The sequence below is a fragment of the Anolis carolinensis genome, unplaced genomic scaffold (genome assembly GCF_035594765.1).
Source record: "Anolis carolinensis isolate JA03-04 unplaced genomic scaffold, rAnoCar3.1.pri scaffold_7, whole genome shotgun sequence".
Classification (NCBI taxonomy): domain Eukaryota; kingdom Metazoa; phylum Chordata; class Lepidosauria; order Squamata; family Dactyloidae; genus Anolis; species Anolis carolinensis.
The window spans coordinates 38693779-38721278 of record NW_026943818.1 but is presented as its reverse complement, the minus strand read 5'-3'; the positions used below and the strand labels follow the sequence as shown (position 1 = coordinate 38721278).

The window sequence follows — 27500 nt, the reverse complement described above, 5'->3', positions numbered from 1 at the left end:
TCGGTGGGGGTCCCAGTATCTCCGGATGCGGGTGAACTACAACTCCCAAAAAGGTTGCAGAAACAAAAAAAATTTTTTTTAAATATATTTAAAAAAAATTTTGGGGAATAAAATTAACGAAACATTAAGAGACAATTAGAGAATGGGCCAACAATGGTTCGAATTACGTTGCTGGTTGCGCTGTGAGACAATGTCTGGGAATGCGTATCAAAAAGCGAGAACAACCCGAAATAATTCCGATATAAGATTCAAAACGATTTTTTTGGACATGTCTAATATACATCCCAGGACCTACAACTCCGAAATGTCCGGGCCAATTCCCCTGAAAACCCACCAGGATTCACATTTGGGCCTATCGGATATCGGTGCCAAGTTTGCCAATCTTGCTTGCATCCATCGTAGGCCTTGTTGGATCTGTGCTCCAAGTTTAGTCTAGATCCAACATCGGCTGGGTCTCGTTCTCTCCAGATGCGGGTGAACTACAACTCCCCAAAAAAAGTCAAGGTCAATTCCCACAAACCCCTGTAATAGGTTTATTTAGTCAAGGGGCTTTTCTGTGTTTATTTCGGTCCCGGTCCATTGTCGGTGGGGGTCCCAGTATCTCCGGATGCGGGTGAACTACAACTCCCAAAAAGTCCATCCAAACACAGTAAAGTGGCATTTAATCCATGTGATTGCATAGGAAGCACTGGAGAAGCAAAGCAAAGGCTGCCCCGGGGAAGGGGGAGTGGCTATGCAAATGATATGCAAATGATATGCAAATAAAGGGGCGGGGCCACGCCAGGCAAAGCTATGGGAGGAAGAGGAAGGCGAACGCGAGGAAGGCCATGATGGAAGTCTCGGGGATCGCGGCCCTGGAACAACGGGAACTCTGGTTCTGCTCAGCCCGGATCTGGTGGATTCTGGCCTCGCAATCCTCCCTAGAAAAAAGGAATATTAATATTAATATTAATAATAATAATAATAATAATGTATTATAATAATAATAGATACATAGCCTTGTGGAGAGAAAAAGTGGAATAATAATAATAATGTATTATAATATTAATAATAGATACATAGCCTTGTGGAGAGAAAAAGTGGAATAATAATAATAATAATGTATTATAATATTAATAATAGATACATAGCCTTGTGGAGAGAAAAAGTGGAATAATAATAATAATAATGTATTATAATATTAATAATAGATACATAGCCTTGTGGAGAGAAAAAGTGGAATAATAATAATAATGTATTATAATATTAATAATAGTTACATAGCCTTGTGGAGAGAAAAAGTGGAATAATAATAATAATGTATTATAATATTAATAATAGTTACATAGCCTTGTGGAGAGAAAAGGTGTATTATTATTATTAAAAGGTATTAATAATAATAATAATAATAATAATAATAATAATAATAATAATAATGATGATGATAATGTATTCTAATCTTAATAATAGATGCATTGCCTTGGGGCGAGAAAAAGTGTAATAATAATAATAATAATAATAAAGTATTCTAATATTAATAATAGATGCATTGCCTTGTGTAGAGAAAATGTGAGGTAATAATAATAATAATAATAATGTATTCTAATATTAATAATAGATGCATTGCCTTGTGTAGAGAAAATGTGAGGTAATAATAATAATAATAATAATAATAATAATAATAATGTATTCTAATATTAATAATAGACAAATTGCCTTGGGGAGAAAAAAAGTGGAATAATAATAATAATAATAATAATAATAATAATAATGTATTCTAATATTAATAATAGATACATAGCAGTGGAGAGAAAAAGTGGGGTAATAATAATAATAATAATATATTCGAATACTAATAATAGATACATAGCCGATTTGAGTCTCCTTTGTGGAGAGAAAAAGCAGGATATAAATAACAACAACAACAACAATGGGTTGCTGTGAGTTTTCCAGGCATCCCGAAGCATTCTCTCCTGACGTTTCACCCACATCTATGGCAGGCATCCTCAGAGGTTGTGAGATCTGTTGGAAATGAGGCCCAGACAGCCCGGAAAAATCACAGCAACTTTTGTGATTTTGGCCATGAAATAATAATAATAATAATAATAATAATAATAATAATAATAATAATAATAGAATAAATAATTCTAATATTAATAATAGATTTCCCCTTGAGATTAAGACCGGCTCTTCTTACCGCTGTTGGTGGTTCTTCTTCTGGGCTTCCTCCAGTTTCTGTGTTTGTTTTGACAGCTGGCTCTGTAGTTTGTCTAAGGAAGGAAGGAAGGAAGGAAGGAAGGAAGGAAGGAAGGAAGGAAGGAAGGAGAGAGATGGTCAGCTGTCTCAGCACTGGTGTCCACTGGAGAGTTGCCCCAGTTATCCCAGTTTGGCTTCTTTACTGGTGGCCTCTCTCACCGGTCTCCGCTTGGCACCGCTTGGCCTCTTGCTGTGTTGCGTTGCCCATTTCGGCCGTGAAGTTTTGCACCAGGGTTTTCTGGAAGGAAAATTAATAATAATAATAATAATAATAATAATAATACCTGGCTCTGGCTCACGAATGGGACCCTGAAGAAGGAGACGGAAGGCCTGATCCTTGCAGCCCAGGAGCAAGACATCAGGACAAAGGCCATTAATAATAATAATAATAATAATAATAATAATAATAATAATAATAGAAGACCTGGCTCTGGCTCACGAATGGGACCCTGAAGAAGGAGACAGAAGGCCTGATCCTTGCAGCCCAGGAGCAAGACATCAGGACAAAGGCCATTAATAATAATAATAATAATAATAATAATAGAAGACCTGGCTCTGGCTCACGAATGGGACCCTGAAGAAGGAGACAGAAGGCCTGATCCTTGCAGCCCAGGAGCAAGACATCAGGACAAAGGCAATTAATAATAATAATAATAATAATAATAATAATAATAATAATAGAAGACCTGGCTCTGGCTCACAAATGGGACCCTGAAGAAGGAGACAGAAGGCCTGATCCTTGCAGCCCAGGAGCAAGACATCAGGACAAAGGCCATTAATAATAATAATAATAATTGCAATTAAGGCCAAGATCAAAAAATCAGCTGATGACCCAAAATGCAGACTGTGCAAGGAAACCGACGAAACCATGGATCATATCCTCAGCTGCTGTAAGAAAATCGCACAGACAGACTACAAACAGAGGCACAACTATGTGGCCCAAAGGATTCATTGGAACTTATGCCTCAAGTACCACCTCCCAGCAGCAAAGAACTGGTGGGATCACAAACCAGCAAAGGTCGTGGAAAATGAGCACGCAAAGATACTGTGGGACTTCCGAATCCAGACTGACAAAGTTCTGGAACACAACACACCAGACATCACAGTTGTGGAAAAGAAAAAGGTTTGGATCATTGATGTCGCCATCCCAGGTGACAGTCGCATTGACGAAAAACCAGGAAAAACTCAGCCGCTCTCAGGACCTCAAGATTGAACGTCAAAGACTCTGGCAGAAACCAGTGCAGGTGGTCCCGGTGGTGATGGGCACACTGGGTGCCGTGCCAAGAGATCTCAGCCGGCATTTGGAAACAATAGACATTGATAAAATTACGATCTGCCAACTGCAAAAGGCCACCCGACTGGGATCTGCAGCATCATCCGAAAATACATCACACAGTCCTAGACACTTGGGAAGTGTTCGACTTGTGGTTTTGTGATACGAAATCCAGCATATCTATCTTGTTTGCTGTGTCACAATATAATAATAATAATAATCAGAAACTCCTCAAAACACAGCAGACAAAGAATCAGTACAAGAAAACTGCACTACAAACTAGAGCTGACAGCTGGCACAACAAAACATTGGGAAGTGTTTGACTTGTGGTTTTGTGATACGAAATCCAGCATGTCTGTCTTGTTTGCTGTGTCTCAATAAAATAATAATAACAATCAGAAACTCCTCAAAACACAGCAGACAAAGAATCAGTACAAGAAAACTGCACTACAAACTAGAGCTGACAGCTGGCACAACAAAACATTGGGAAGTGTTTGACTTGTGGTTTTGTGATACGAAATCCAGCATGTCTGTCTTGTTTGCTGTGTCTCAATAAAATAATAATAACAATCAGAAACTCCTCAAAACACAGCAGACAAAGAATCAGTACAAGAACGAAATCCAGCATGTCTATTTTGTTTGCTGTGACATACAATAATAATAATAATAATAATAATAATAATAATAATAATAATAATAATAATTTTGTCTTGTCTTCGTGCTGCACAATTCAGTCTCGCAGACCTGCCGGAATAAAAAGGCAGGAAGGGAGCAAGGACGAGGCCAAGTGGCGGAGAGTTCCACAGATGAGAGGCCACCCAAGGTGTCTTACCATCTGGTTCCGGCACGACTCCCAGTTCTTTTCGGCCTGGGCGAAGCCTTGCTGGGCGGTCACCAGCTGTGTCCGGAGCCCTTTGGCCAGTGCCGTGGCCTCCTTCTCCGCCTTGACCAGGGCTTCGAGGCGTCTCTGGAGAGAGGCCACCCCGTCCTGGGCCGAGGATTTCTGGTTCTGCAACTCCGTGCGGCACGTCTCCACTTGGGTGGCCGCGTCTGAAGACTTGAGATCCAGGTACGCGGCCAGGAAGGCGATGCACAGGACCAACGGGAACCCGATGCAGAAACCGATCAGGACGTTCTTCCCTTTGCAGGACATCTTGCTCCTTTGGACCTTCCCTTCCGAGAGGGGAAAACGAAAGCTAACGGATGTGTTGCTGGTCTTCGTTTCTCAAACTTAGTTTCCTCAAACTTTTTAAGCCGAGGGCCGGTCCACCATCCTTCAGACTGCTGAGGGGCTGGATTATCTTTTGAAAAAAAAATACCAACAAATTCCGATGCACACTGCACATGTCTTATTTGTAGTGCAAAAACAACAACAACAACAACAAGAACAATGAAAGAACAATACAATATTTAAAAATAAAAACAATTTTAACCAACATACATTGATCAGGATTTCAATGGGAAATATGGTCCTGCTTGTGGCCAATGAGATAGTCAAGTTAATTAGGGTTGTTGTTGTTGTTGTTGTTGTTGTTGTGTTCTATCACAGATGTTGTCGGTCTTCTGAATGTGATAGAACTCCAATATGCAGATGATAACGTAGTCTGCGCACATTATCATCGACATATTGGAGTTCTATCACAGATGTTGTCGGTCTTCTGAATGTGGTAGAACTCCAATATGCAGATGATAACGTAGTCTGCGCACATTATCATCAGCATATTGGAGTTCTATCACAGATGTTGTCGGTCTTCTGAATGTGGTAGAACTCCAATATGCAGATGATAACGTAGTCTGCGCACATTATCATCAGCATATTGGAGTTCTATCACAGATGTTGTCGGTCTTCTGAATGTGATAGAACTCCAATATGCAGATGATAACGTAGTCTGCGCACATTATCATCAGCATATTGGAGTTCTATCACAGATGTTGTCGGTCTTCTGAATGTGATAGAACTCCAATATGCAGATGATAACGTAGTCTGCACACATTATCATCAGCATATTGGAGTTCTATCACAGATGTTGTCGGTCTTCTGAATGTGGTAGAACTCCAATATGCAGATGATAACGTAGTCTGCGCACATTATCATCAGCATATTGGAGTTCTATCACAGATGTTGTCGGTCTTCTGAATGTGATAGAACTCCAATATGCAGATGATAACGTAGTCTGCACACATTATCATCAGCATATTGGAGTTCTATCACAGATGTTGTCGGTCTTCTGAATGTGGTAGAACTCCAATATGCAGATGATAACGTAGTCTGCGCACATTATCATCAGCATATTGGAGTTCTATCACAGATGTTGTCGGTCTTCTGAATGTGATAGAACTCCAATATGCAGATGATAACGTAGTCTGCGCACATTATCATCAGCATATTGGAGTTCTATCACAGATGTTGTCGGTCTTCTGAATGTGATAGAACTCCAATATGCAGATGATAACGTAGTCTGCACACATTATCATCAGCATATTGGAGTTCTATCACAGATGTTGTCGGTCTTCTGAATGTGGTAGAACTCCAATATGCAGATGATAACGTAGTCTGCGCACATTATCATCAGCATATTGGAGTTCTATCACAGATGTTGTCGGTCTTCTGAATGTGATAGAACTCCAATATGCAGATGATAACGTAGTCTGCGCACATTATCATCAGCATATTGGAGTTCTATCACAGATGTTGTCGGTCTTCTGAATGTGGTAGAACTCCAATATGCAGATGATAACGTAGTCTGCGCACATTATCATCAGCATATTGGAGTTCTATCACAGATGTTGTCGGTCTTCTGAATGTGATAGAACTCCAATATGCAGATGATAACGTAGTCTGCGCACATTATCATCAGCATATTGGAGTTCTATCACAGATGTTGTCGGTCTTCTGAATGTGATAGAACTCCAATATGCAGATGATAACGTAGTCTGCACACATTATCATCAGCATATTGGAGTTCTATCACAGATGTTGTCGGTCTTCTGAATGTGATAGAACTCCAATATGCAGATGATAACGTAGTCTGCACACATTATCATCAGCATATTGGAGTTCTATCACAGATGTTGTCGGTCTTCTGAATGTGATAGAACTCCAATATGCAGATGATAACGTAGTCTGCGCACATTATCATCAGCATATTGGAGTTCTATCACAGATGTTGTCGGTCTTCTGAATGTGATAGAACTCCAATATGCAGATGATAACGTAGTCTGCGCACATTATCATCAGCATATTGGAGTTCTATCACAGATGTTGTCGGTCTTCTGAATGTGATAGAACTCCAATATGCAGATGATAACGTAGTCTGCACACATTATCATTGACATATTGGAGTTCTATCACAGATGTTGTCGGTCTTCTGAATGTGGTAGAACTCCAATATGCAGATGATAACGTAGTCTGCACACATTATCATTGACATATTGGAGTTCTATCACAGATGTTGTCGGTCTTCTGAATGTGATAGAACTCCAATATGCAGATGATAACGTAGTCTGCGCACATTATCATCAGCATATTGGAGTTCTATCACAGATGTTGTCGGTCTTCTGAATGTGATAGAACTCCAATATGCAGATGATAACGTAGTCTGCGCACATTATCATCAGCATATTGGAGTTCTATCACAGATGTTGTCGGTCTTCTGAATGTGATAGAACTCCAATATGCAGATGATAACGTAGTCTGCACACATTATCATTGACATATTGGAGTTCTATCACAGATGTTGTCGGTCTTCTGAATGTGGTAGAACTCCAATATGCAGATGATAACGTAGTCTGCACACATTATCATCACCATATTGGAGTTCTATCACAGATGTTGTCGGTCTTCTGAATGTGATAGAACTCCAATATGCAGATGATAACGTAGTCTGCACACATTATCATTGACATATTGGAGTTCTATCACAGATGTTGTCGGTCTTCTGAATGTGGTAGAACTCCAATATGCAGATGATAACGTAGTCTGCACACATTATCATCAGCATATTGGAGTTCTATCACAGATGTTGTCGGTCTTCTGAATGTGATAGAACTCCAATATGCAGATGATAACGTAGTCTGCACACATTATCATTGACATATTGGAGTTCTATCACAGATGTTGTCGGTCTTCTGAATGTGATAGAACTCCAATATGCAGATGATAACGTAGTCTGCACACATTATCATTGACATATTGGAGTTCTATCACAGATGTTGTCGGTCTTCTGAATGTGGTAGAACTCCAATATGCAGATGATAACGTAGTCTGCACACATTATCATCAGCATATTGGAGTTCTATCACAGATGTTGTCGGTCTTCTGAATGTGATAGAACTCCAATATGCAGATGATAACGTAGTCTGCACACATTATCATTGACATATTGGAGTTCTATCACAGATGTTGTCGGTCTTCTGAATGTGGTAGAACTCCAATATGCAGATGATAACGTAGTCTGCACACATTATCATTGACATATTGGAGTTCTATCACAGATGTTGTCGGTCTTCTGAATGTGATAGAACTCCAATATGCAGATGATAACGTAGTCTGCACACATTATCATTGACATATTGGAGTTCTATCACAGATGTTGTCGGTCTTCTGAATGTGGTAGAACTCCAATATGCAGATGATAACGTAGTCTGCACACATTATCATTGACATATTGGAGTTCTATCACAGATGTTGTCGGTCTTCTGAATGTGATAGAACTCCAATATGCAGATGATAACGTAGTCTGCACACATTATCATTGACATATTGGAGTTCTATCACAGATGTTGTCGGTCTTCTGAATGTGGTAGAACTCCAATATGCAGATGATAACGTAGTCTGCGCACATTATCATCAGCATATTGGAGTTCTATCACAGATGTTGTCGGTCTTCTGAATGTGGTAGAACTCCAATATGCAGATGATAACGTAGTCTGCGCACATTATCATCAGCATATTGGAGTTCTATCACAGATGTTGTCGGTCTTCTGAATGTGGTAGAACTCCAATATGCAGATGATAACGTAGTCTGCGCACATTATCATTGACATATTGGAGTTCTATCACAGATGTTGTCGGTCTTCTGAATGTGGTAGAACTCCAATATGCAGATGATAACGTAGTCTGCGCACATTATCATCAGCATATTGGAGTTCTATCACAGATGTTGTCGGTCTTCTGAATGTGATAGAACTCCAATATGCAGATGATAACGTAGTCTGCGCACATTATCATCAGCATATTGGAGTTCTATCACAGATGTTGTCGGTCTTCTGAATGTGGTAGAACTCCAATATGCAGATGATAACGTAGTCTGCGCACATTATCATCAGCATATTGGAGTTCTATCACAGATGTTGTCGGTCTTCTGAATGTGGTAGAACTCCAATATGCAGATGATAACGTAGTCTGCACACATTATCATCAGCATATTGGAGTTCTATCACAGATGTTGTCGGTCTTCTGAATGTGATAGAACTCCAATATGCAGATGATAACGTAGTCTGCGCACATTATCATTGACATATTGGAGTTCTATCACAGATGTTGTCGGTCTTCTGAATGTGATAGAACTCCAATATGCAGATGATAACGTAGTCTGCGCACATTATCATCAGCATATTGGAGTTCTATCACAGATGTTGTCGGTCTTCTGAATGTGGTAGAACTCCAATATGCAGATGATAACGTAGTCTGCGCACATTATCATCAGCATATTGGAGTTCTATCACAGATGTTGTCGGTCTTCTGAATGTGGTAGAACTCCAATATGCAGATGATAACGTAGTCTGCGCACATTATCATCAGCATATTGGAGTTCTATCACAGATGTTGTCGGTCTTCTGAATGTGGTAGAACTCCAATATGCAGATGATAACGTAGTCTGCGCACATTATCATTGACATATTGGAGTTCTATCACAGATGTTGTCGGTCTTCTGAATGTGATAGAACTCCAATATGCAGATGATAACGTAGTCTGCGCACATTATCATCAGCATATTGGAGTTCTATCACAGATGTTGTCGGTCTTCTGAATGTGGTAGAACTCCAATATGCAGATGATAACGTAGTCTGCGCACATTATCATCAGCATATTGGAGTTCTATCACAGATGTTGTCGGTCTTCTGAATGTGGTAGAACTCCAATATGCAGATGATAACGTAGTCTGCGCACATTATCATCAGCATATTGGAGTTCTATCACAGATGTTGTCGGTCTTCTGAATGTGGTAGAACTCCAATATGCAGATGATAACGTAGTCTGCGCACATTATCATTGACATATTGGAGTTCTATCACAGATGTTGTCGGTCTTCTGAATGTGGTAGAACTCCAATATGCAGATGATAACGTAGTCTGCGCACATTATCATCAGCATATTGGAGTTCTATCACAGATGTTGTCGGTCTTCTGAATGTGGTAGAACTCCAATATGCAGATGATAACGTAGTCTGCGCACATTATCATCAGCATATTGGAGTTCTATCACAGATGTTGTCGGTCTTCTGAATGTGGTAGAACTCCAATATGCAGATGATAACGTAGTCTGCGCACATTATCATTGACATATTGGAGTTCTATCACAGATGTTGTCGGTCTTCTGAATGTGGTAGAACTCCAATATGCAGATGATAACGTAGTCTGCGCACATTATCATTGACATATTGGAGTTCTATCACAGATGTTGTCGGTCTTCTGAATGTGATAGAACTCCAATATGCAGATGATAACGTAGTCTGCGCACATTATCATTGACATATTGGAGTTCTATCACAGATGTTGTCGGTCTTCTGAATGTGATAGAACTCCAATATGCAGATGATAACGTAGTCTGCACACATTATCATTGACATATTGGAGTTCTATCACAGATGTTGTCGGTCTTCTGAATGTGATAGAACTCCAATATGCAGATGATAACGTAGTCTGCGCACATTATCATCAGCATATTGGAGTTCTATCACAGATGTTGTCGGTCTTCTGAATGTGGTAGAACTCCAATATGCAGATGATAACGTAGTCTGCGCACATTATCATTGACATATTGGAGTTCTATCACAGATGTTGTAGGTCTTCTGAATGTGATAGAAATCTAATATGCAGATGATAACGTAGTCTGTGCACATTATCATTGGCATACTGGAATTTTATCACAAAACTTGTGGGACTTGTTCTGAATGTGTGCAGACTACGTTATCATCAGCATATTGGAGTTCTATCACAGATGTTGTGGGTCTTCTGAATGTGCACAGACTACATTATCATCAGTATATTGGAGTTCTATCAGAGATGTTGTGGGTCTTTTTCTGAATGTGATAGAAATCTATTATGCAGATGATAACGTAGTCTGTGCACATTATCATCGACATATTGGGAGTTCTATCAGAGATGTTGTAAGTCTTCTTCTGAATGTGCACAGACTACGTTATCATCAGTATATTGGAGTTCTATCACAGATGTTGTGGGTCTTTTTCTGAATGTGCCACTTTTGGAGCCATAGCTGTCCAAGACTGTTGCCGTCATGTCATCACAGAGGAGCCACAGGATGTTGACAAATCTGTCAGGACACCCGATATTTTGGGCGATGGTCCAGAGCAAGGGTCCCCAAACTAAGGGCTATGGGCCGGATGTGACCCTCCAAGGTCATTTACCTAGCCCATGTCCTAAACTTTAGACTGAGAGTTGACCTCAGTCTACCTAGTTTTTGGAGGTCTCTTTGCTTACCTATGATCTTAGGAGATCATCTGGATGCTCTTTGAGGGTCTCTTTGCTTAGCTACGGCCTTGAGACCATCTAGATGGCTTTTGGAGGTTACTTTCCTTACCTATGGTCCTATGAGACAGTCTAGATGGCCTTTGAGGGTCTCTTTCCTTACCTATGGTCTTCTGATGGCCTGATGAGATCATCTAGATGGCCTTTGAGGGTCCCTTTCCTTACCTATGGTCTTCTGATGGCCTTATGAGATCATCTAGATGGCCTTTGGAGGTCTCTTTCCTTACCTATGGTCTTATGAGACCCTCTAGATGGTCTTTGGAGGTCTCTTTCCTTACTGATGGTCTTATGAGATCATCTAGATGGTCTTTGGAGGTCTCTTTCGTTACCTATGGTCTTATGAGACCTTCTAGATGTTCTTTGGAGGTGTCTTTCCTTACCTATGGTCTTCTGAGATCATCTAGATGGTCTTTGGAGGTGTCTTTCCTTACCTATGGTCTTATGAGACCTTCTAGATGGTCTTTGGAGGTCTCTTTCCTTACCTATGGTCTCATGAGACCTTCTAGATGTTCTTTGGAGGTGTCTTTCCTTACCTATGGTCTTCTGAGATCATCTAGATGGTCTTTGGAGGTTCCTTTCCTTACTGATGGTCTTATGAGATCATCTAGATGGTCTTTGGAGGCCTCTTTGCTTACCTATGGTCTTCTGAGATTGTCCAGAGAATATTGAACTAGCTTGGGGACCCGGCGGTGCTCGGGTCACTTGAGAAAAGCATTGTTTGCCTGTGTTCCAAGTTTAGTCAAGGTCCAGGGTCAGTGGGGTTCAGTGGGTGCAGGTGAACTATAACTCTCATATGAAAGTCCTATCATCCATGGTCCATCGCACTCTAAACAGCGCCAGGAAGTATAGTAGGTCATGAGCGCTCTGTGTTTCAATTTGGTCTTGTTGGGTCATTTGTGGCAGTTGCAGTGGTCTCCGAAAGTGAGTAAAGGTACTGCAAATCCCATCATCCTCCAAACTGCACCAGGGTGTAAAGGGGGTCTGCCAAGTTTGGTCCAGTTATGTCACTGGTGGGCATCGCAGTGGCCTGTGGGAGTCGTAGTGATTGAAAATACTACATATCCCATCACCCATGGTCCATCGTCCCGCAAATGGCACCAGGACATAAAATGCATCATGGGGTTAAGCGTGTCAAGTTAGGGCCAGGTCCGTCGTTCCTGGTGGTCACAGTGGCCTGTGATAGTGGTGGCCAATCAGAAAGCTGCCACATACATACATACATACACCGCCCACCGCATACAAACATTGACTTTTATTATAGACTAGCTTGGGGACCCGGCGATGCCCGGGTCATTTGAGAAAGGCCTTGTTTGCCTGTGTTCCAAGTGTAGCCTATATCCAATGTCAGGTGGGTTCAGTGGGTGCGGGTGAGCTCCAACTCCCATATGCAAGTCCCATCGTCCAGTGTCCATCCCTCTCCAAACAGAGCCAGTATGTAGAGTAGGTCATGGGGGCTCCATGTACCATGTTTGGTCTTGATCAGTCATTTGTGTGGGTCGCGATGCTCTCAGGAAGTGAGTGAAGGTATTGGAAGTCCCATCGTCCGTGGTCCATCGTCCTCCAAACTGCACCTGGGTGTAGAGTGAGTCCTGGGTGTTGTCTGTGTGAAGTTTGGTCTTGATGAGACATTGATGGGGGTGACAGTGGTCTCGGGAAGTGAGTGAACATACTGCAAGTCCCATCATCCAAGGTCCAAGCTCTTTCAAACCTCACCAAGATGTAGAGTGGGCCATGGTGGCTCCATGTGCCAAGTTGGTCTTGATCAGTCATTGGTGGGGGTCACAGTAGTCCCAGGAAGTGAGTGAAGATAGTGCAAGTCCCATCATCCACCATCCCTCCTCCCCCAAACTGCACCAGGATGTAAAGTGGGCTACCCTGCACCTGCGTGTCAAGTTTGATACAGTTTTGTCATTCATGGGCATCACAGTGGTTTGTGGGAGGTGAATTGGATGAAGGTACTGCAAATCCCATAATCCTTGGTCCACCCTCCGTCAAACTGCTGCAGCATGTGAAGTGTGTCATTTGGGATCTGTGTGCCTGGTTTGGTTCAGTTCTGTGATTTGTGGCAGTTGCTGTGGTCTCAAGAAGTGAGGGAAGGTACTGCAAATCCCATCATCCTTGGTCCATCCTGCCCCAATATACATCAGGACGTAAAGGGGGCCACAGGGGTTCTGTGTGCCAAGTTTGGTCCATTTCCATCCTTGGTGGGCATTGCAGTAGTCTGTGGGAGTTAAAGTGTTTGAAAGTACTGCAAATCCCATCATCTGTGGTCCATCCTCCCCCAAACGGCACCAGGCCATAAAGTGCCTCATGGGGGTTAAATGTGTCAAGTTTGGGCCAGATCCGTCATTTCTGGTGGTCTCAGTGGCCTGTGGAAGGGTCGGCCAATCAGAAAGCTGCCACATACCCAGATACATACAGTAGAGTCTCACTTATCCAACATAAACGGGCCGGCAGAATGTTGGATAAGCGAATATGTTGGATAATAAGGAGGCATTAAGGAAAAGCCTATTAAACATCAAATTAGGTTATGATTTTACAAATGAAACACCAAAACATCATGTTAGACAACAAATTTGGCAGAATAAGTAGTTCAATATGCAGTAATGCTATGTAGTAATTACTGTATTTACGAATTTTGCACCAAAATATCACGATATATTGAAAACATGGACTACAAAAATGCGTTGGATAATCCAGAACGTTGGATAAGTGAGTGTTGGATAAGTGAGACTCTACTGTACATACAAACATTCACTTTTATTATATATAGAGACTAGCTTGGGGACCCGGCGGTGCCCGGGTAATTTGAGAAAGGCATTGTTTGGCTGTGTTGTAAGTTTAGTCTATATCCAGTGTCAGTTGGGTTGAGTGGGTGCGGGTGAACTACAACTCCCATATGCAAGTACCATCGTCTATGGTGCATTGGCCTGGAAACAGTGGCAGGATGTAGAGTAGGCCATGGGGGGCTCTGTGTGCCAAGTTTGGTGTTGATCAATCATTGGTGGGGGTCGCAGTGGTGTCTGGAAGTGAGTCAAGATACTGGAAGTCCCATCATCTGTGGTCAAAACTCCTCCAAACCGCGCCAGGATGTAGAGTGGGTGATAGGGGGTCTTTGTGGGAAATTTGGTCTTTATCAGTCATTGTTATGGATTGCAGTAGTCTAACAAATGAAGGTATTATAAATCCCATCATCCATGGTGTGTTGGTCCCTAAACTGCAGGAGGAGATAAAGTGAGTGATGGGGGGTATGTGTGCCATGTTTTTGTTTTATCAGTCAGTGGCGTGGGTTGTAGTGGTTTCAGTAAGCGAGTGAAGGTACTGCAAGTCCCATCATCCTAGGTATGTCCTCCCCAATCTGGACCAGAACATAAAGAGGGTGATGAAGGTTGTGTGTGCCAAGTTTGGTCCAGTTTTGTCATTGCTGTGTATCGCAGTGGTCTGTTACGATTTGAAGCATGTGAAAGTACTGCAAATCCCATCATCCGTGGACCATCCTCCCCGAAATGGCACCAAGGTGTAAGGTGCATCATGGGGGTTATGTGTGCCAAGTTTGGTCCTGATCCGTCACAGGGCTGTAGCCAGAAAAAAAATTCGGGAGGGGTTTTGAAAATTTCGGGGGGGGGGGGTTGAACCCCTAGCACATACCTCTCCCCGCTACAAACCTGTAATATCTGCTTGAAATAGTGCCTGGAGGGACTCTTAATGTTTTGCGTCTCATAGACTTAGCATGGGGATTTGGTTAACCAGTTAAAATTCATGAGTAAACCAGGTTTTTTTTATAACCTGAAAAATTTCGGGGGGGGGGGGGTTGAACCCCTAAAACCCTTGCTACAGGCCTGAGTTAGAATAATAGTGGTCTGTTGGAGAGAAAATGTTTGAAAGTACTGTAAAGCCCATAATGGTTGGTCCATTCTCCCGCAAATTGGTGTAGCGTGTAAAGTGTGTCATTTGGGATATGTGTGGCAAGCTTGGTTCAGTTGTGTGATTCGTGGTAGTGGCAGTGGTGTCAAGAAGTGAGTGAAGGTACTGGAAGTCCCATCATCCTTGGTGCATCCTCCCCTAATCTGCCTCAAGACTCTTATTATATAGATAGACTAGCTGTGCCCGGCCACGCGTTGCTGTGGCAAAGTGGTGGTAGTATTGGTTGAAAATTGTCGTGTAATTTTTATTTGCATTTTTTATTAATTTTATTGTAAGTTATATTTTTATTTATTATATTTTATTATTTTCTTGTATTATTTTTAGTTATTTTCTGTTATTATAGTATTTTATTGTATTAATTTTTAGTGTTTTTTATTATTTTTTATTGGGTTGCTAGGAGACCAAGTTGGAGTAGCTTAGCCTTCTAACTGGCAGCAATTGGATAAAAGCAATTATTCCTCTCCCTCTAATTAGGACTTTATTTTTCTTTTCTTTTTGTTGTATCAACCTAGAGGCGTGGATGATGGGTTGTGTTGTCAAATTTCGAGGTTGGGGGGCCTGTAGTTTTGTTGTTTTGTGGGTCGCCGTGATGCCATCACTCTTTTATATAGATAGATATAGATATTGTGAGGACGATGAATGCCATACACAGAGATTGGTTTTGTTCCCTGCCTTTTGAAGTGAAGATGATGTCCACACAACAACAACAACAAGCACAATCTTCCTTCTTGCGGGTGCGGCGATGACTGCAGCCCGGCAGCAGGAGGTGCCATTGCAGTGCCGGAGACGGAGAAGACAGGGATGAGAGAGAGAGAGAGAGAGAGAGAGAAAGGACAGGGTCTCTATCTCTCTCCGGCAGCAGCGCACACACATCGGCACAGGCGCATATATAGAACCAACACCCAGCCTGGCTTCGCATCCAGAGCTCGGCACAAGCCAACGAAGGGCGATGAGATGTTGAGCCGGGAGCCGGCATTGGGGCCACTGTCTCTGCAAACCTCTGGAGGCCACAGGGCTTGAAGCCCAGAAACCAAAGGCAGGCGGAGAGGAGATTGTTGCAGGCGTAGCTGCGGCGTGCCAAGAAGCCAGCAAGGAAGCGAGCAAGGAAGGAAGGCCACCGCCACCCCACGAGCATCGCAATATGGAGTGAGTATTGATCTCCTTGATTCCGGTGCATTGCTTCCCGAGACACCCAAGACAAGGCCAACGTTGACCTTTGCGTACCGTTAATAGGATGCGTCTCGCCCGGCACTCTCGTACCTGTTGTGGACGGCGTTGAGTCGAGCAAGACCGTGCCACGGCCTCCACCCATTCCCTCCTCCCTTCCCCTCGCGGTGACTCAGACCCGGCTCTCCTCCCTCGCCTTGTTTTGCACCGATCTTGCATGCTCAAAGGGTTCGGTTGGACCCACGTCCCCATGCCCCGTGTCCGAAAACGCAACACGATCCGATCCAGGGTTCGGTTGGACCCACATCCCCACACCTCGCGTCCGAAACCTATCACAATTCAATCCAGGCTTCGACTGGACCCATGTCCCTGTTCCTCATGTCTGAAAACGCAACACGATCCGATCTAGGGTTCCGTTGGACCCACATCCCCGTTGTTCGTGTCTGGAACCCCAACGCGATCCGATCCAGGTTTCGGTTAGACCCACGTCCCCACACCTCGCGTCCGAAATCTATCGTGATCCAATCCAGGGTTCGACTGGACCCACGTCCCCGTTCCTCACGTCCGAAAATGCAACACGATCCGATCCAGGGTTCAGTTCTCACATCCAAAAGCCCAACGCGATCCAATCCAGGGTTCGGTTGGACCTGTGTCCCCGTTCCTCACGTCTGAAATTCAGGGTTCTGCTGGACCCACATCCCTGTTGTTCGTATCTGGAACCCCAACACGATCCGATACAGGGTTCGGTTGGACCCATGTCCCCGTTCCTCACATCTGAAAATGGAACACGACTTGATCCAGGGTTCGGTTGGACCCATATCCCGTTCCTGGTGTCTGAAAATGCAACACGACCCGATCCAGGGTTCAGTTGGACCCACGTCACCGTTCCTCACGTCCAAAAATACAACACGACCCGATCCAGGGTTCGGCTGGACCCATATCCCCACACCTCACATACGAAATCTATCACTATCCGATCCAGGGTTCGTCTGGACCCACATCCTCATGCCCCACGTCCAGGACCCTAAACGGATCTGATCCAGGGTTCGGTTGGACCCACGTCCCCGTTCCTCGCGTCCAAAAATGCAACAAGATCCGATCCAGGGTTCGGTTGGACCTATGTCCCCAAACCTCACATCCGAAATCTATCACGATCCGATCCAGGGTTCGTCTGGACCCACATCTACATGCCCCGTGTTCGAAACCCATTGCGATCTGATCCAGGGTTCGGTTGGACCCAGGTCCCCGTTCCTCGTGTCCAGAACCCCAACACGATCTGATCCAGGGTTCTGTTGGACCCACGTCCCCATACCTCGTGTTCCAAATCTATCACAATCCGATCCAGGGTTCGTCTGGACCCACGTCCCCAAGCCACGTATCCAAAAATGCAATCCAATCCAATCCAGGGTTCGGTTGGACCCATGTCTCCACGCCCCACATCCGAAACCCCAACATGGTCCGATCCAGGGTTTGGTTGTCACATCCTAGAGCCCATCACAATACGATCCAGGGTTCGGTTGGACCCACGTCTCCACGCCCCGCACCCGAAACTCCACCACGATCCAATACAGGGTTCAGTTCTCACATGCGAAACCCCATCCCGATCCAATCCGGGGTTCGTTTGTACGGTGGTGCCCACAACTCACGTCTCGCCCGCCTCGCCTTGTCAACAAACACAATCCTCAGCTCGGCGTTGAGAGAATATGTTTTGGAACCGGGTCGGGGATGCGGGCCTTTCCTGGAGGCCTGTGCCGAGGGAACGGCAAAAAAGATGTGATCCGTCATGTGATGGAGAGCGGCTTTTCGCTTCGGGTGTTGTTGTGTGTTTTTCCGAGCCATACGTCCAGTGTGTTCCAGCAGCCTTTCTCCCGGCATCTTCGGTGTCTCTTTTTGCTTTGCCTCCCTAGTCTTGGGCCTTTCTGTCTCCAGGTCTGTTCGGAGACAAAGTGTGCACATTGCAAGGATTTTGTTGCAATTAATCACCTTGATTAGCATCAAATGGCCTTCCAAGCTTCACATTCTGGCCTTTGTTCAGAATCGTTAGCTGCCCCCTGATTGACTCCTGTCTCTGTTTTCAGAGTGCTGCTCCTTATATTTACTGTTCTGATTTTGGAGGTTTTTTTTAATACTGGGAGCCAGATTTGGTTCATTTTCATGGTTTCCTCCTTTCTGTTGAAGTTGTCCACATGCTTGTGGGTTTCAATGGCTTCTCTATAGTCTGACACAAGCATGTGGACAACTCCGTCGTTCCCGTCTTGCACTGGGGAGGTCTGGGTCTTTGCTCGGCTCCTTTTCCTTCTCCCAGTGTCCAAATTGCACAGATGCGTTGCTCCGTCATTACCGTCTTGCACTGGTCAAGGTTTTCCCCTGGCATGAAGTCCAGTCGTGTCTGACTCTGGGGGTGAGTGCTCATCTTCATTTCCAAGCCAAAGAGCCGGCGTTGTCCGTAGACACCTCCAGGGTCACTGGCATGACTGCATGGGGTGCCATTACCTTCCTGCAGTAGCAGTACCTATTGATCTACTCACATTTACATGTTTTCGAACTGCTTGGATAGCAGAAGCTGGAGCTAACAGTGGAAGCTCACCCTACTCCCCGGATGCTGGGGTGCTGAGTGGTTCGAATCAGAGGAATGGGTGCGTGAGCATTTTACGATATGCTGACGATACTATACTTGTTGCCAAAAATAGTGAAGGCTTGGGATATATCTTAGCCAAATCCTACCTGAAGCCAGGGAGCAAAAATGTCCTCCTGCTGCCTCTACTTCTGCGAGAACCAACCATACATATGTACAGGTGTATATATACCTGTGCTGTTGTTGTTGTTGTTGTGATGGCTCCTGGGTCAGTGTATATATACTGTTGTTGTTGTTATTATGTTACTCCTGCCCTAGGATTCGTTCATGAAGGCTCCTCAGCAATTGATGGGTCAGTGTATATATACCTATGTTGTTGTTGTTTATGTTGCTGTTGTGATGGCTCCCAGGTCAGTCATTGCTATTTTTGGCAATGAGTACGTTATCGTCAGCATATGGTAAAATGCTTGCGCACCCTTTCTTCTGATATATATGTATATATATCCACACACACACATATATTTATATACCAAGTCTTTGCTATTTTTGGCAATGAGTATGTTATCGTCGGCATAAGGTAAAATTCTTGCACGCCCTTTCCTCTGAGAGAGAGAGAGAGAGAGAGAGAGAGAGAGAGAGAGAGAGAGAGAAGCCCTTTCTATTTTCAGTTGTTATTGTTGTTGTTGTCGTTGTTCTGATGGCTCCCGGGTCAGTGTGTATATGTGTGTATGTGTGTGTGTGTATATATCTATATATCTATATATATAAAAGAGTAATGGTGTCCGTTCCTCCCACTAAATAACAAAAGTACAAGCCCCAGAACCTAGAAATTTGGCAACACAACCCACCATCCTTGCCCCTAGGTTCCGACAACAAAAAGAAAAGAAAAATCAAGTCCTAATTAGAGGGAGAGGAATAATTGTTTTTATCCAACTGCTGCCAGTTAGAAGGCTAAGCTCCGCCCACTTGGTCTCCTAGCAACCCACTCAGCCCAGTGTTAATAAAAGAATAAAAAATAATATAAATACAAATAATACAATAAAAAATAATAAACACTAAAACAATCAAAAACACTAAAAAAATTAATACAATAAAATACGATAATAACAAAATAATTAAAAATAATACAATATAATAAATAAAAAAGATAAGTTACAATAAAATTAATTAAAAAATACAAATAACGTCAAAAATTCCACAATAATTTTTAACCAATACCACCACCACTTTGCCACAGCAACGCGTGGCCGGGCACAGCTAGTATGTGTGTGTGTGTGTGTGTGTGTGTGTGTGTGTGTGTATGTATGTGTGTGTGTGTGTATGTATATATATATATATATATATATATATATATATATATATGTGTGTGTGTGTGTGTGTGTGTGTGTGTGTGTGTGTGTGTATATATATATATATATATATATATATATATATATATATATATATATATATATATAATGTGTGTTGTTGTTGTGATGGCTCCCGGGTCAGTGTATATATATATACCTGTGTTGTTGTTGTTGTTGTTGTTGTTGTTGTTGTGATGGCTCCTGGATTAGTGTATATATACCTGTGTTGTTGTTGTGATGGCTCCCAGGTCAGTCGTCGCTATTTATGGCAACGAGTATATTATCGTCGGCATATAGTAAAATGCCTGCACACCCTTTCCTCTGAGATCTCTATATATATAAAAGAGTGATGGCATCACGGCGACCCACAAAACAACAAAACTACAGGCCCCCCAACCTCGAAATTTGACGACACAACCCATCATCCACGCCTCTAGGTTGATACAACAAAAAGAAAAGAAAAATAAAGTCCTAATTAGAGAGAGAGGAATAATTGCTTTTATCCAATTGCTGCCAGTTAGAAGGCTAAGCTCCTCCAACTTGGTCTCCTAGCAACCCAATAAAAAATAATAAAAAACACTAAAAATTAATACAATAAAATACTATAATAACAGAAAATAACTAAAAATAATACAAGAAAATAATAGAATATAATAAATAAAAATATAACTTACAATAAAATTAATAAAAAATGCAAATAACATCAAATAAAAATTACACAATAATTTTTAACCAATACCACCACCACTTTGCCACAGCAACGCGTGGCCGGGCACAGCTAGTATATGTATATATCTGCTAAGCCTTTTCTATTTTCGGCAATGAGTACGTTATCATCGGCATATATCCATCCCATATATATTGAAGCAAGTCAACAAAGATGTTGGAAACGCAGGGTGAATAACAGGAGGTTAAGAAAAACAATGTACTATACGAAATTCACCAAAAAACCTAGCATGACTTGGGCGGTGTGTCACTTTGAGAGAAAAAACCATAATTTCGCAATATGTATAGTTTAAATAACAAAAATGTATAATTGTAATATATAACTGTATTTAATAAATCAAAAACTATTTACTACCCTAATTTCCATGTACAACGATCTGGGGTGCCTCTTGCAGTTTCCACGCGGATTTCTCTCTATTCTAGTTTCAATGTAGTCATGAATAATGAATAATATAATCATAATATAATAGTAATGACATGATAATATACTATAATACTAATAGAATAAAAATAGAATGAATATATATATATATATATATATATATATATATATACATACTAGCTGTGCCCTGCCACGCCTTGCTGTGGCCAATTGGAATTGCAGTAAATAGGGGTTTTTCTGTCTGCATGCGGGCTGACCTTTGGCACATGCGCAGATGGAGCGTTCCGGTTTTTGGGGTTTTTTAGGCCCCATGGAGGTTGGGGATGTATAGTTTTTTTGTAAGAACATAGAGACGTGGATGAGGGGTTGTGTTGTCAATTGTCTAGGTTGGGGGGCCTTTAGTTTTGTTGTTTTGCCCGGTGGAGCGACGCCATTATCCTTTTATATATATATATACTAGCTGTGCCCGGCCCTGCGTTGCTGTGGCGAAGTCTGGTGGTATGGGAAATAAAGTATTGAGGAATTGGTGGTAGTTAAGGTCAAGGGCAAAGGTGTGGAGTCCAGATAATCCAGTTAAAGCAGATAATATAAGATTATAAATGGGTTATATAGCTGTGTGGAAGGGCCTTGAGTCTACACTGCCGTATAATCCAGTTAAAATCTGATAATCTGTATTTTATAGGCAATGTGGAAGAGGCCTAAGTGAGGCCTAACTCTGCCTGTCCCCTGGGTGAGTGGGTTGCTAGGAGACCAAGTGGGCGGAGCTTAGCCTTCTAACTGGCAGCAATTGGATAAAAACCATTATTCCTCTCCTTCTAATTAGGACTTTATTTTTCTTTTCTTTTTGTTGTATCAACCTAGAGGTGTGGATGATGGGTTGTGTTGTCAATTTTGGAGGCTGGGGGGTGTTTAGTTTTGTTCTTTTGGCGGTCGCCAGGATTCCATCACTCTTTTATATATATAGATATTAGACATGTCCAAAAAATCATTTCGAATCGTATATCGGAATTATTTCGGATTGTTCTCGCTTTTTGATACGCATTCCGAGACATTGTCTCACAGCGCAACCAGCAATGTAATTTGAACCATTGTTGGCCCATTCTCTAATTGTCTCTTAATGTTTCATTAATTTTTTTCCCCCCAATTTTTTTTAAAATATATTTTTAAAAATATATTTTTTTTGTCTGCAACCTACCTTGAATGGGAGCTTAGCGCAGCCTAACATGGCTGCCGCTCCCTGGCCAATCAGAAGCTTCCACGATGGACGCAAAGGTGGGGGCTAACGTCCTCTGCGTCCACATGGAAGATTGCCATAGAAGCCCGGTGTGTAGCAATTGCGCATGCGCGTCCGCCATTTTAGAAACATTTAGAATCATTACGAATTTTTGGAAATATCTGAAATTTTTGGGTGAAAAAATCGGAAATACTTTCTATATCGATGCGCTAGCGCCCCCTACTTTAGAAATGAGAATTGAAACATTTTTTTCATCGATCGGACATGCCTAATAGATATATGTAATGAGCATAATTCCCATGGAGTAAACAACAAAACCACTGGTCCAAATCACACCAAATTTGGCCACAAAAGACATTGTCACCCAATCAATCTGCAGGCGACAGCGTGTCAGCAAAAACGGCTAGGCGTGTCAGTGCTGACACGCGTGTCATAGGTTGGCCATCACCGACCTATTGTCTTCGTTGGGTGGTAGGGTTTTTGTTATTCGGTTCAAACAATTCAAAAAGCGAAAAATCAGAGAGGCTGGACGGCTCTCTGTTGAGAGGGCTTGGATTGTGTCGTGGCAGAATGGGGTCGGACTGGATAGACAGAACTGGGATTTTCGCAGAGGTGAGGTCAGACTAAGTGACCTTCCTTGCAGAATGGGACGAGGAAGCCGGCTCGGCGTCCAGCTGGCTCCGTCTCTTCTTTCTCCCTTTTGCAGAAACGCTGAGGCCGCGGGTTTTTTGCAAGCGCAAGGTCGTCTCGGGTGAGGCTTCTGGGGCTTGTCGGGAGGGACTGCACCCCCCACCATCCCCAGGATTCAAACCCATGTCTTCTTTTCCTATCAAACCCATTGCTAGCCAGACACCAGGTTGACGATTTGGGAGATCCGGCCCCTTCCCCGCCTTGGCCTACTTTTTGTCGTGTTTGAGGATCAATGAAGAGGAAATGAAAGAGGCAAAAGAGACAAAGAAGTGCCGCCCTCAAGAAGGATCCGCCTTGATCTCCTTGATTGGGCTCAGATCTCGTTGTCTTGGGTGGGGTGTGTGTTGGTGTGACAAGCTGTGAGCAAATCTGTGCCTAGGTATGTATGCGTGTAGATGTATATATGTGTATGTGTGATCTATCTGTGCATCTGCCTATCTGCCTATTTATCTATCTATTCATCCATCCATCTATCCGTGTCTATCATCCACTTATCCTACCTACCTACCTATCCATCCATACGTCCATCCAACCACCCACCCACTGATCCATCCATTCATCCATTCATCCACCTATCTACCTACCTATCCATCCATTCATCGATCTATCCACCTATCCATGTATCCATCTATTTACCTACCTGTCTATCCATCCATCTATCTATCCATTCATCTACTTACTTATCCATCCATCCATCTACCCATTCATCTACCCATCCACCTATCCATCCATTCATTCATTCATCTATCCAACCACCTATCCATCTATTCAGTTACCTATTCATCCATCCACTTACCTACCTTCCTATCCATCCATATCTCCATCCATCCATCCATCTATCTAGCTACATACCTCTCCATCCATTCATCTATCCATCCTATCCATCATTCATCCACCTACATACCTATTCATCCACCTCTCAATCCATCCATCCATCCATCCATCCATCCATCCATCCATCCATCCATGCACTTATCCATCTACCTACCTACCTACCCATCCATCCATCCATCCATCCACCTACCTCTCCATCCATCCATCCATCCATCTACCTATCCACCTACCTACTTATCCATCCATCCACCTACCCATCTATCCATCATCCGTCCATCTATCCATGCACCTACCTCTCCATCCATCCATCCATCCATCTACCTATCCACCTACCTACTTATCCATCCATCCATCCATCCATCCACCTACCCATCTATCCATCATCCGTCCATCTATCCATGCACCTACCTCTCCATCCATCCATCCATCCATCTACCTATCCACCTACCTACTTATCCATCCATCCACCTACCCATCTATCCATCATCCGTCCATCTATCCATGCACCTACCTATTCATCTACCTCTCCATCCATCCATCCATCCATCCATCCACCTATCTACCTCTCCATCCATCCATCCATTCACCTACCTATCCACCTACCTACTTATCCATCCACCTACCCATCTATCCACCATCCACCCACCTACCTATCCACCTGCCTACCTATCCATCCATCCATCCATCCATCCACCTACCCATCTGTCCATCATCCATCCATCTATCCCTGCACCTACCTATCCATCTACCAACCTACCTATCCATCTATCCATCCATCCATCCATCCATATTCCTAGCTACATACCTCTCCATCCATCCATCCATCCATCCATGCACCTACCTATCCATCTACCTACCTATCCATCCACCCATCCATCTACCTACCTACCCATCCATTCATCCTTTCATCTATCCATCCACCTATTCACCTATCCATCTGCCTTTCTATCCACCTGTCTGCTTGTTTGTTTATCGATCTATGAACCTATCTACCTATTTACCTATCTTCATGTTGCCTGCTGGCTTATGACAATCCCATGAATGTTCTAAGGTTTTCTAGTCCTTTCTTAGATTCACATGATAATAATAATAATAATAATAATAATAATAATAATAATAATAATAATTTATTTATAACCCGCTTCCATCTCCCCGAATCCTCAAATCAGAAGGGACTCCAAGGGCTATACAGCCCAACCGCCTTCTGATTTAAAGACACCATCCAATCCATCCCGAGAGATGGCCATCCACCCAGAGAAAGAAACCGGACCACCAGGAAAACAGTTGAGTTGTTTATATCCAAAGGAAGGAAGGGAAAGAAGGAGAAGAGGGAGGAAGGGATGGGATTTCTTCCTCTGCCTCTCGACAACCAACGGCAGGAGGATGCATTAGAAGGATGCCATGAATATTTGATGCAAGTGGCACTCAGGAGAGGTAGGAAGGAAGGAAGGAAGGAAAGAAGGAAGGAAAGGAGGAGGGGATAAGACAGACACTTAAAGATGGAGGGCCTTGGGGTTGTCTTTTGGTCCTCTTCAATGCCGAGGAATCCATATCCATTCCGTAGATAGATAGGTGGATGGATGATGGATAGATGGGTAGGCTGATGGATGGATGGGTAGGTGGCAGATGGGTAGGTAGATGGATAGACGGGTAGGTAGGTAAGTAGATGGATGGATGGATAGGTGGATGGATGGATAGATGAATAGATAATAGATGGATAGGTGGATGGATGGATAGGTAGATAGGTAGGTAGGTAGATGGACGGATGGATGGATGGATGGATGGATAGGAGGATGTATAGATGAATAAATGAATAGATGGATAGGTAGGCAGGTAGGTAGGTAGATGGATGGATGGATGGATGGGTAGATGGATGGATGGATGGATAGGTAGGTAGATGGATTGGATGGATGGATGGATGGATGGATGGATGGATGGATGGATGGATGGATGGACAGGAGGATGTATATATGAATAGATGAATGAATAGATGGATAGGTAGGCAGGTAGGTAGGTAGATGGATGGATGGATGGATAGGTGGATGGATGGATAGATGAATAGCTAATGGATGGATAGGTAGGTAGGTAGATAGATTGGATGGATGGTAGGTGGATGGATGGATAGGTAGATAGGTAGGTAGGTAAATGGATGGATGGATGGATGGATAGGAGGATGTATAGATGAATAGATGAATGAATAGATGGATAGGTAGGCAGGTAGGTAGGTGGATGGATGGATGGATGGATGGATAGGTGGATGGATGGATAGATGAATAGATAATGGATGGATAGGTATGTAGGTAGATGGATTGGATGGATGGGTAGATGGATGGATGGATGGACAGGTGGATAGGTGGATGGGTAGATGGATGGATGGATGGATAAATGGATAGGTAGGCAGGTAGATAGGTAGATGTATAGATGGGTAGGTGGATGGATGGATAGATGAATAGACAATGGATGGATAGGTAGATAGGTAGGTAGATGGATGGATAGGTGAATGTATAGATGTATAGATGAATGAATAGATGGATAGGTAGGCAGGTAGGTAGGTGGATGGATGGATGGATAGATGGATAGGTAATGGATGGATAGGTAGGTAGGTAGATAGATTGGATGGATGGGTAGGTGGATGGATGGATGGATGGATGGATAGATAAGTAGGCAGGTAGGTAGGTAGATGTATGGATGGGTAGGTGGATGGATAGATGAATAGACAATGGATGGATAAGTAGATAGGTCGGTAGGTGGATGGATAGATGCATAGGTAGTCAGGTAGGTAGGTAGATGGATGGATGGGTAGGTGGATGGATGGATGGATGGATGGATGGATGTTTAGGTGGATGGGTAGATGAATGGATGGATGGGTAGGCAGGTAGGTAGGTGGAAGGGTGGATAGGGGAATGGATAGATGAATAGATGAATGGATGGATGGATGGATGGATGGATGGATAGGTAGGCAGGTAAGCAGGTATGTAGGTAGATAGATGGATTGATAGGTAGGTGGATGGATGGATAGATAGATAGAGATAGATAGATAGATAGATTGATAGATTGGTGAATGGATAGATAGATAGATAGATAGATAGATAGATAGATAGACAGACAGACAGACAGACAGATGGACAGATAGACAGATCACACACACAGATCACAGAAGGCATAAGCATTGAAACATCCATCGTCACACTCTCTCAGCCCCAGCAATGGGAAAGAGTGGCCATACGTGGCTGCCACTCGCTTGGCCTCCCAACATACTTCAACTTGTACATACAGTAGAGTCTCACTTATCCAACATAAATGGGCCAGCAGAACCGTGGATAAACGAATATGTTGGATAA

General features: G+C 43.0%; 2 protein-coding genes across 4 annotated transcripts in view; one reads left to right on the top strand and one right to left on the bottom strand.

Moving 5' to 3' along the window:
- Positions 1–509: 509 nt before the first annotated feature.
- On the bottom strand, positions 510–4717 carry LOC134293023 (uncharacterized). The gene is made up of 4 exons (XM_062959215.1): positions 4341–4717; positions 2395–2473; positions 2177–2249; positions 510–920 (listed from the first exon to the last, which is right to left on the bottom strand). Exons 1-4 carry the CDS (start codon positions 4659–4661, stop codon positions 791–793), a joined length of 603 nt encoding a protein of 200 aa, XP_062815285.1. The 5' UTR covers positions 4662–4717; the 3' UTR covers positions 510–790.
- Positions 4718–15925: 11208 nt separating this feature from the next.
- palm (paralemmin) overlaps positions 15926–27500 on the top strand; it is a 65006-nt gene continuing 53431 nt past the window's right edge. Inside the window, exon 1 of one of the 3 annotated variants that reach the window (XM_062959212.1) lies at positions 15926–16348. In XM_062959212.1, coding sequence (XP_062815282.1) covers positions 16344–16348 — 5 coding nt within the window. In that variant the 5' untranslated portion in view covers positions 15926–16343. The remainder of the gene's footprint in view (positions 16349–27500) is intronic. The other 2 variants (XM_062959213.1, XM_062959214.1) reach the window with 2 other exon arrangements.

Bases quoted from the DNA above. Each gene is read 5' to 3' on its own strand.
- LOC134293023 (XM_062959215.1), bottom strand. From the start codon at position 4,661: ATGTCCTGCAAAGGGAAGAACGTCCTGATCGGTTTCTGCATCGGGTTC. The intron at 2,474-4,340 runs GTAAGACACCTT...TTTTCCTTCCAG, and splicing joins AGTCGTGCCGGAACCAGATG to AAAACCCTGGTGCAAAACTT. The intron at 2,250-2,394 runs GTGAGAGAGGCC...TTCCTTCCTTAG, and splicing joins GCGGTGCCAAGCGGAGACCG to ACAAACTACAGAGCCAGCTG.